At 35.8% G+C, this 10,506-nt stretch overlaps 1 protein-coding gene across 1 annotated transcript; it reads right to left on the minus strand.

The window, feature by feature from the left end:
* Positions 1-874: 874 nt before the first annotated feature.
* LOC124545102 (protein CUSTOS-like) lies at positions 875-9,157 on the minus strand. Its single transcript, XM_047123915.1, has 3 exons — positions 8,976-9,157; positions 8,679-8,805; positions 875-1,435 (listed from the first exon to the last, which is right to left on the minus strand). Exons 1-3 carry the CDS (start codon positions 9,064-9,066, stop codon positions 913-915), a joined length of 741 nt encoding a protein of 246 aa, XP_046979871.1. The 5' UTR covers positions 9,067-9,157; the 3' UTR covers positions 875-912.
* Between the last annotated feature and the right edge of the window lie 1,349 nt (positions 9,158-10,506).

Here is a 10,506-nt window from a genome sequence, read left to right on the forward strand (position 1 = left end):
TCATCATGTTCAGACATGTCATTAGCACAGCAGTGAACATTAGAAGTGGAATGATGTGTGTACTGGACCCAAGAGACAAAAAAAGTGTGTGCAAAAACCACAGCCAATAATGTATGTGACTAACTTCCATCATGCTTCTGTCAAGTAACTACTGAAAGCTCATTTCTATACGTCACTACACTAGCCACAAAAATCAAGTTATGAACATTCTAAAGAATGTAGTGGGATAAACAACCCACAATATAAAGTATTGTGGCTGCTGTTACAATATGGGATCTTAATATACTGCGATATCCTCTTTCTGATAATCCTAAAAATCTGAATCAGCAAGGATTGCAATAGCTGAGAGGCTCCACCAAAGTATGTTGGTCCTGCATGAATGTTCAGCTATCGGTCCCTCATCTTACCAAAATGACATAGCTAACATTAATTAAAAAAATTACCCAACTAATATTTGACACAGCTGATGATGTTAACTGCACTGACCATACTAAGGACATAAGCGCAAGGCATTGTCGCGAGTTAAGGATGCACAGCACACCTGCACACTCACAGTTTAGCAACCTCTGTGCAGACATGCTCAGTCCAATGAATGCCAGGTGTCAAATGTGTTGAGCACGCAGCTGTGTAATTAAGTGAGGTACTGTCTGCCATCGTTGGCAACTTTGCCTGTGCAATATGAAGTTCATTTGTCCACTGTCTGTCTATCTCTCAAAGCATGCGGATTGGCCACGTGCCTAAAGCTCTCTACTCACTTTCTCAAAATAGTTAACATTTGACATTGTGTAGCATTCTATAGCACTAGTGATAGGCATGTATTATCTGTTTCAAGGGAGAAATTTTCAAGTAACGGTTAAAAACAATCACCAGCAAATAATGAAAATGTGTTAACGATTTATTGTGAATCTACATTTATTCAATATAATTATTTGCAAGAGCAGACACATGGATTTTTTTGTGTTTTTTATGTTTATGACTACTTTCCTCACTTTTCTTTCTTTTTGTGGTGAAACTATCACCTGTTACTTTGAGTGGCGAGTTCCTGGCAGTGAATTGTTCACCATTAATATGTTCTATAGTGTGGTGCGAAACTACACCAGTCTGATCAGGCAATTTCTTTTTTATTACCTCAACACAGACACCATTTTTTACTTTTATGACTTCACCTTTTTCAAAAGGAATCCACCCTTTCACACTTTCTTTGGATGTAATCCAGTCAGATGGAACAGCAGCTTCGGAAAATCTTTCCATAGCTGCACTACTTTCATCAAAATCAACAGCTAGCTGTTTCTTGTGGCTGGTATACACAATTATCGGATCCTCCGCAGACAAGTACTCTGACGATGATGACAGAAGTCGTACACCACCTTTGGGTTTCTTTTTCTTCTTTCCCTGCTTCTGTTTACTGTGGACACTGGGTACTTCCTCCAGCTCGCTGAAAAAAAGAGACAGAGGAATATTAAATTACAGTGGAATACAATTCTAGTCCTAAGCATCTGCAAACTGGGAAACAACTTTCTTGATTCCACAAATGTATCCAATACGAAACAAAGTTCTTCAATTAATATGAAAATCAGTGATGACTTGTGCTGTGGATAGTAAAACCAGGTGGAATTACTGGTTATCAAGCCTAAAAAAAAAAAACCAACGATAACAAGGGCAAATTATAAGATCCTAGGAGATGAGCTACAGAACGAAAGAAATGAGACACTGAGAACCCTAAGGGCCCAAAGCACAGAAAGAATGTTCTGAGAAACATAGATATTTGTGAAAATCAAATTTATGGACAAACTACCAGTCTCATAGTTCTGAACATCTTTTTAAGCGAATCTTAATATCCTATACTTCTTATGAAAAAATAATGGACTCACTTTATGTTATGAAATATTAATATTTAAGATTATATTTATTATTAATGTCAATTCATGAATTGTTCCTGTATACACTAGTGACAAAAGTGTCTTTTTAAAGTTGTAAATTTGTAATTAATGTGAAACTAAATTAGAACATAAAGAACAGGTACTAAATGCGATGCAGAACCTCATTATTTTTGTTGAACGTAGTCTGTGGCTTGAGGTTCAGATAAAGCTGCTGATAAACCTCCAATTATGAAGTATTACTGCTATGTACATGACATAGACATTTAAGTATTTTGTGTACCCTAGATAGCAATTGAGCAGTGCAGAGCAATAAAATTACAGTTTGTACTTTGCGCCCAAATGGCAATGAATAACCATGAAACTGGTGAGATAGTGTTTTGAGAATATTCGTATATACAATGTGCGGCTACAGATATAGGTGAAGCTGTTTCATTTTATTGGTCCTGTTGCCTACAAAGCAGCTTATGCATAACACATTTGATGAATCAAGTTATAAATATACAGCTGAAAGTCATTTCTAGGCATACATATTTAAGATTACTATAATACACTTTATACATAAGTATTTATATAACACACTTCAAAAGATGTCAGGAGCATCCATATATGCTGAAAATCTCAAAATCGATGACAACTTGCTTTAGACCCTTACAGTTCTCTGTGCTTCATATTCTGGACTAATTTCAAAAGCAGAGAACAGCTACCTGGGTCTACTGATTAACAGAGGCAGGCATGAAGTGCAGGGTGGAAGAAACAATGAAGATATTAGGTGTGTAGGACATTTATATCCTGGAAAAAATAGCTATGAAGCACACCTGTAGGATGAATTACTACAATAAAAGAAAATCCTGAGTGAAATGTAAATACTGACAGATGACAGAATCCAGTCACATCTTTGTGAAACTAAGTGCTGTATTACAAACACCCTCATAAAAGGAAATGATAACTAAAGGCTTTTAATCTTTTATTGTATGTAACAATAGGGTTAAGTTTATTTGAAGACATAAACCCATGTTCAGACACTTCTTACACATATGTTACGTGTTTTATATGTACACACTCTGCAGGACTGGACGAAGTGTAGGCTTATGATGTGTGTATGGAGTCACATTGCATCACAAAATATACTGTACTGTATCACCAATGCTGTGAAACACCACTTCTTGTGTGGCCATGTGATCTATCGTCTTATGCAGCAGATAATCACAATTTAATTTACATTTCTATAATTTCTTATGATCTTGTCTATGGCAAAAATTTTATTTACTCGCCCCACAAAAATTTTCAGATACCATATATGTGGGTGGACTGCAGATACTTGTACTGCAGATAGACCAAAACTATCACTGGTGGTAGCTACTGATGAGTTTTGAAATCTTGGTAGTGTGAATAACATGTTTCAGCTCCTTGCAGATAAAAAACAGCTTAAAAGAATTTCTCTTGGACTTTGGATTACAGCAGACCATTGTTTAAGAGAATTTCAAGCGACCAAATGTAGCCAATTGAGTTTAACGAAGTTCAAATTAATGAGTTTTTGAGTACCAATGAATGAGGGTGCTCTAAGAGAAAAATAACTACACTGTATATGTAGAACAGTATTTCTGACATTTGTTTCACTGAGAAAGTATATGTATATTATGGTGTCAATTTCCAATTTTCAAAAAGTTTAGCTCCCACCACCCTAGTTTCTTATAATCAGTAAAAAAACAATATGTGCAAAATTTCAGCTCAATTGGACAAATACAAGATGACCCTCATTGACCAAGAAATTCTGAATTTTTGCTGTGCAGTTTCACATTATCATTTAAAAAAAGCCTTATTATTTGATATACTTATTTTTAATAACCCTATTTTAAGACCTATATATTTACCTTGTTGTATATAATATATATCATAATTTTATTAATACTAAAAAATTAACAGTGTTAGTAAAGGCACTTCTGTAGTATAGCTACGGGTCACCCTAATGTACATACTGTCAAATGCTGGTCTTTTTTTTTTTCCTCGAATGATACAATTACATGCATATCATGGAACAACAGCAGAACTGAAGAGTTCTTCAGCAGCACAGATGATGTCATCTGCCTGCATTCATTCTTCTACATTAAGAGTGCAAGAGTGCATCAACCGGGTGTAAGCCTGTAGAATAGCAGCACTGGAATCCAAAGTTGTATCTGCATTATTAATAAGTTCATATGTTGGATCATCGGTTTCCTCTTCAGTTTTAGTGGCATTATCAGTTGCTGTCCAGGCCTTCTTAAAACTGTTAGTTATCATGTCTACAGGAAATTCATCCCAAGCAGCAGATATGTTGTATATAGCTTCCAGTACATTCAAATGTGGAACTGTTCGCAGTTGCTCCTCTGCACTATTGGCAGCCTTAACAAGTTGGCATCCATAACTACACTCTAATTGAGGCAATTATTACTGATCCAATGGCAAAAGATGGCTCATGGCGGTAAGAAGATAGTTTCCATGTTCAGAAATTTCAGGTCATCGAAGCGATGTGCCAAGAAATGGTCCACAGTTAGCAAAATATTTCTTTTTGTCAAAGCCATTTGTTGTTGAACCTTCAAGAGCCAGCTACAGAAGACCTATTTGGTCTTCCAAGTTTTATTGTTATTCCCATAGGAGCATAGTGGATTGAAGAAGTTGATATTTTTAAAACAACATGGATTGTTGTATCTTCCAATAACTAATGGTTTAAGCTTCTCAGAACCATCTGAATTACAACACAAGATCACCAACAGTTGCATTTTCCTCAGTTTCATTTTTTGTGCTTGAAAGGTAGTGTTTTTTCAGGCATCAAGTTATAGAAAACATCGGATTCATCCACATTAACACATCTCTTGGGCAATACAAATGAGAGAATTTTGATTGAAATTTCTGTGCCCACTCATTGGCATCTAACTCATTTCCTCTATGTGCCTCCCAACAGACACTTACAGCACTGACTTAATGCCTCTTCTAAAAATGCTACAGCCAGCCCTCAGAACACACAAACCCAAATACTCGTGATTTCATAAATTATCCTAAATTCAGTGTAAGTGGTGGATTTTTTGATGTAATTTGGCAGGAACCAAACAACTACTAATGGTTAACCGAGTTTACGGTTTACCCAATTTCGAAATAACAGGCATCTACTGTAGTAGGAAGATTTGATCTGTAAATGAGGGTGAAAGTAGTCCCAGCAAAAGTGTATTATCAAATGAGTAGAGAGCAACTTCCACCTTCAAATCCATATACATCACATTACACCATACAATGCTTAACTGACACTGTGTATCATACCCTACAAAATGGAGAAAACTTTGTATGTTTCAGTGTCAGTGTGGTAGATCTAGTGAACAATGTGAACCCTAGGGTATGCAGTTTGAAATGTGCTACGCTATATAATGGGTTGTATATTTTGTTTGTAAGGACATTCGTATTCTTTAAAAATCTGTCATTTAGTCATTTTGTGTGGTAGCTTAGACTACGTTATACGCTAGGCATACACAGATGTAGTGGAGATGGTGAGTTTCTTGAGCACTGTAATACTGCCGTTTTTCAGTGGCAGTTGCAGCATAAGATTTAAGTCTCGTTTAGTTATGAGTGGCAAAGTCATGTAACCATGTTAATGATGTCATCATGACAAATTATTGTGCTATTTAGTAATCTCAGAATGACTTCCTTCACTCCATTTGATCTTTAAAAGTGAGGGTAGTAGTAGTCCCAGCAAGAGAAATCTGGATTGTGGCTTGAAGTTCCAATAGTGACGGTGATGACCCTGTGTCTTATAAGAGAACAGTCTTCTGTAACAGTTGTTACTGGAATATTACTACTTTACCAGAAGCCCAATGATCTGACTTATAGGCTATAATTAGCTTGTGGAATTCAATAATTCTTATTATGACTACCGTGATTCAGGTGACAGTGCACAGACACACTAACATCACTATAGAAAAATCTGATTCTCTGGGAAGTAACTTTAACAACACCTACACTTTACACTGCAAGCCAACATATTGCAATGTTTAACAAGCTGTGCAAGTTCACAACAGCTTTGTGGAATCAGTGTATCAACACTTTTCTTAAGTATATTAGTGATGATACCTTGATTTCTGTATCTGCATCTGAAAATAATGAAATTGTTGTACACTATATTGTCTACATGGTTAAAGTGAACTTGCGGTGTCGGCAGTTCTTGTGTTGACACTGGCCATAGCCAATCAAGTAATAATGTACAGTAGAGAATGCGAATTTCTGATTCTAATGTTTATTTTTGCAGAAGACACAAATTCATTACATTTCTTTTCAATACGGAGATTGTCAGAATAACTATCACTGGTTATTATGAATTTTAAGGTTAGGTACTGATTTTTGTATTTTTTTGACAGTTTGAAAAAAACTAGATGTGTTGACAAACTGACCTGTAGTGTAGTCAGAGGCCTAAGTTAGATAAGCAGGTGATAATTTGCTTGTGACATAGAAAAGCCAACAAATCTCAATATGAAAGTATTGTCACTGCAATAACCTACTTGTACATCCTTTTTTTGATTTTTCTGAAAACTTTCATATTGAGGTTAAATTCTAATCTAGTAGAACAAAATATCAATTATGTTTTGTTGTGGACCACAGGAAGTTATGAAGAAGCATTCTGACTGGCTACTGCCAACCAACTGGTAACCAACAACGAACTCTCACTATATCCGATTACCACTGTTCAGAACAAGATGTCACAGCATCTGCATGCAATGCTGTGATCATTGACACAGGTGCACTTTTACCTGACTGCCTTCTCAACTGATTTTTGCGACTCATTCTTGTTGAATGCTTTACATGGGAGGCAGATTCTAAACAGTAGAATGTCACTTTTCATTAAAGTATTGTTGCTTACCACTGTTTGCGATCTTTATGAATACAAGAGCAAAATAATGATGTGCCATTGGTGTATAGAACAGTATATGTCCGTGTGTGTTTTCTCCAGTTCAATGTAAAAATTTCACACTACAATTTACTGCACAAGCCAGTAAAGCATTTTTCTCTAAAAGGAGCAAAGTGTGTCTTAAGAACTGAGAAAGAAAGAAACTCTGAGCAGTTACTTAGCAGCTCATTTGGAAGCAATTAAAGTCACACTCAGTTTTTGTCTATAAATGATTACAGGGCAAGTGACACTTCCAATATCTTAGTAATAATCATTATTATAATATCAGGCAAAATTTTCTTTTTCTGTGGATCATGCTGCACTGAAAACCATGGATATATAAAACTGAAAAATCATTTATTATAAACAAGTACTTTTATTTCCCACATTTAAAACGAATGGAGAGAAAGATTTTGTTATCTTTCTGTCTCTCCATCCCCTTACAATCAGCAGTATTATTTTTAAACATTCCAGTATTCATCTTAATTTGAAGAACCAAAGAAAACCTAAGATTGAATGGGCAGATGAGAACTGAATCCCTCTACTCCCCAAATAGGAGTTCAGTGACTTAACCACTTGGCCACCTCACTCGGGAAAGAATGCAATGGTGACCCAGCATTGCCTTATCTGCAGTAGTCAGACAGTATCCCTTCCCAAGCAATATAAGGTCTTCAAAGAGCAAATACATAAATTTTCAACAGAGAACTGGAAATATAGTTGAGCCTGGACAAACTGTTTCCTAAATTGTTCTAGGAGAACCATGAAGCCATACATGCAGTCCTTCCCTCATCTCTATGAACATAATCCAGCAGTTCATGCCCGACACCTTCATTGGTAGTAAGTCGTACAGCACTAGTAAGTTTAGACAACCACAAGGTGGAAATAATGGCAGATTGTGTCCACTGATTGCTTAATAGTATGAAAAAGGAACAGCTGACAGTTTACTGGTATTCTTAATTTTACAATAGTTTACATCTATTCTCTGCACTATAAATTATCAAATTTATGGTCATTACAGACATTGTAACATATTTTACACACTGGTAGTTAGTAAATGGCAAATACTTGCAGTTATTACACCAAAACAAACAGTTCTGTTATATGAAGTAATAAAATATTACTAAGTTAAACTTTTCTGTTAATAATGAAGAGTGTTTTAAAGGTGGAGTGAATGTTGCAACAATATGTTCTGCCTAAACGCAAAAATGGGGTAACCGATCAGAAAGGATTCTCGCCCTGTCAGAATGACGACAGTAGGACAAAAACAGGGAACGAAATTGAAGTGCCCTTTTAAAAATTCCAACATTTAACTTTATTTAAGAAACCACGAAAAACCTAAGTTGGAACCAATATTTGTGTCAAACGTTTAGGCTACACTGCACATCAGTGTCATAACAATCAAGATTTCAGCGGTAAATTTTCAGCATTTTTTATTGCCAGCGATTCAGTAACAACATTCTGCTATTAGAAGTCAAAACCTAAAACATATTCAATACACAGTTCTACCTCATTCCACTATTACTAAAATACTCTTAACATGTGTAACAAAATTTAAATCATTGGAATAATAAAATACAACAGGACACTGCGAACGCAAAATGGTAATAACAGTTAATTCTACAATTACTTTTACCTCTCAAAACGCTAGGTCTGAACTACAAAATATATCAACTAAGAAATTCTACAGCTTTGTCCGAAATTGAAGTTATGTTTCAATGTATATGCCCTAAATTGTTACAAAAAGGTAGATGCCCAGATATTGTTCCTAAAAAATTAAAGATAGTGCTTCAAAGTTACCTGAACGATGTGAAACATATAACCATCTCCCATTTCAATTTGAAGAATTAATACTTGATTCAGTTTCACGATGAATACGGAGTTTCAAAACTCACTTGTCAATCATTTTCGCCAAGCGTTTTGCAACGAACGCCTGGAATTCTGGTGTTACTCTCAGTGCGTTAGGCTGTTCAGTCTTCTCGTCCAGTGATATTCTGTTGGATGGTTTTTCATCTCGTCCCTCTGCAATTTAACATTAACATTTTACCACAGTATTTCTCAGCTCCGCACAGCGAAGGAACTGGTTTGTAAACATACTGAAACAAAAATTGTCGCTCATCACGGAGAATATGAAATTAAAGACGTCCACCGCAAAATGATTTGTCATACAATAATCACATTATTTTATTTACCCGTAGCGTCTGATCTGCTACTGAACATGGAGACATCTAGTGCATCTTTGAGTTGCTGAATGTTTTCGTCTTCTGATGATTCAGAACTCATATTTCCACTGTCACTATATCGCTCTATTTCAAGCGGCTCTTAACGACAACAAACACATACTTCGTAAATTTTTAGTCAAAGAACTTGGTACCAAAGACATGTAAATGACATGCCATTCGACCGCGCCACCTGGTGACTTCAAAGGGCCCTCACACCACGGCCGCCTGTATTAGAGGCCGGAGTCGTCAAGCCGACAACGTCGTAGCCTGTGACGTCAGTAGGCCGGCTAGCGTGACCAGCTAGGCCGAGACTGAAGTTTAGATTTCGTCGAATGCAGACGACGTGTCAGATATAAATACGCAACCAGTTTCTTTTGTTGTAGATTTGGTCCCCATAAATAATATAGTAACCTAGAGAAGCTAATTTCTCGCAGTATTACGCCGACTTTATGTCGCAATTACGCATTTTACTCTCGTTTCCTAGCAATGATGAACTTTTCAATAACTCAGATGTGCTTCATAGCAGTATATTATGACGTTTCTTACCCGAGATTTGGAGATAAAAGTTCAGCAAACAATTTTGTGAGGTGCCTGCTAACATTATTTGCAGATTTACAATTATTTCAGTCTGTTATTTGAAATGTATTATCATGTTCCTTCCTACATAAATGACAAACTAATATAAAAGTTTCTGACAGGTGCAACATATCTTGCACACCTTTGTATATGAGGGTGGCATAATAGCAATAATTTTTAACGAACGTTTATTGTGTATTGTTCATTAGTATGTTAGTTTTTTTTTTTTAAATCACAGGTCATACACAATCTACACATCTTTCGTAGTCAGAATGAACTGGGGAACTTGCTGTAGGATTTGCATAAGAAGCGTGACTGAAATTTATCAGTGCATTAAAGTTTATTTCATAGTGGCCACCTCCTCCTTGCCAGTACTAATCAGAGCATTTAAGGACTGAGGTTATGGGTAAGAAAGAAGTTTCATAATTTTGTGTCAAAAGTTATGTAATGTTTTTAATTTTCTATTAACTCCCTCCTTCTTGGAACATATTAAATGATCATTTTGGAGTTTGGTATAATTATTTAACAATATGTTACACATAATGGAAACCAGCTTTTTGTAGATATCAGTAAGTGGCCTTCCACAGAGACATGAATCTGTTAGGGAATCAGTAGGGAATTTGAACACTGAGATGAAACCCTCTTCCTTGCTGGATTTGTAGTTGCTGTTGCAACCAGGAACACATTTTTCTGGCATCTGCAAATAGAATGATGCATTAATTGCTAACATCAAAATACTATTATGTAAAAATAGCAAATGAGAATTTGAGTGGACTGGTTTTTTCTACTGCTTGGACATCACGAAACACAAGTCTACAAATAGAATCAAATGTGTAGAAATATTCATAATTTTAACACAAAATCACTTAGGAGAAGATTCTGATACTAAACTTATGAATTCAAAACTTTACTTTCAAATTATATC

This window comes from Schistocerca americana, chromosome 8 (genome assembly GCF_021461395.2).
Source record: "Schistocerca americana isolate TAMUIC-IGC-003095 chromosome 8, iqSchAmer2.1, whole genome shotgun sequence".
NCBI lineage: Eukaryota > Metazoa > Arthropoda > Insecta > Orthoptera > Acrididae > Schistocerca > Schistocerca americana.

Bases quoted from the DNA above. Each gene is read 5' to 3' on its own strand.
- LOC124545102 (XM_047123915.1), bottom strand. From the start codon at position 9,066: ATGAGTTCTGAATCATCAGAAGACGAAAACATTCAGCAACTCAAAGAT. The intron at 8,806-8,975 runs GTAAATAAAATA...GTTAAATTGCAG, and splicing joins TAGCAGATCAGACGCTACGG to AGGGACGAGATGAAAAACCA. The intron at 1,436-8,678 runs GTGAGTTTTGAA...TCTTTTTTTCAG, and splicing joins TTGGCGAAAATGATTGACAA to CGAGCTGGAGGAAGTACCCA.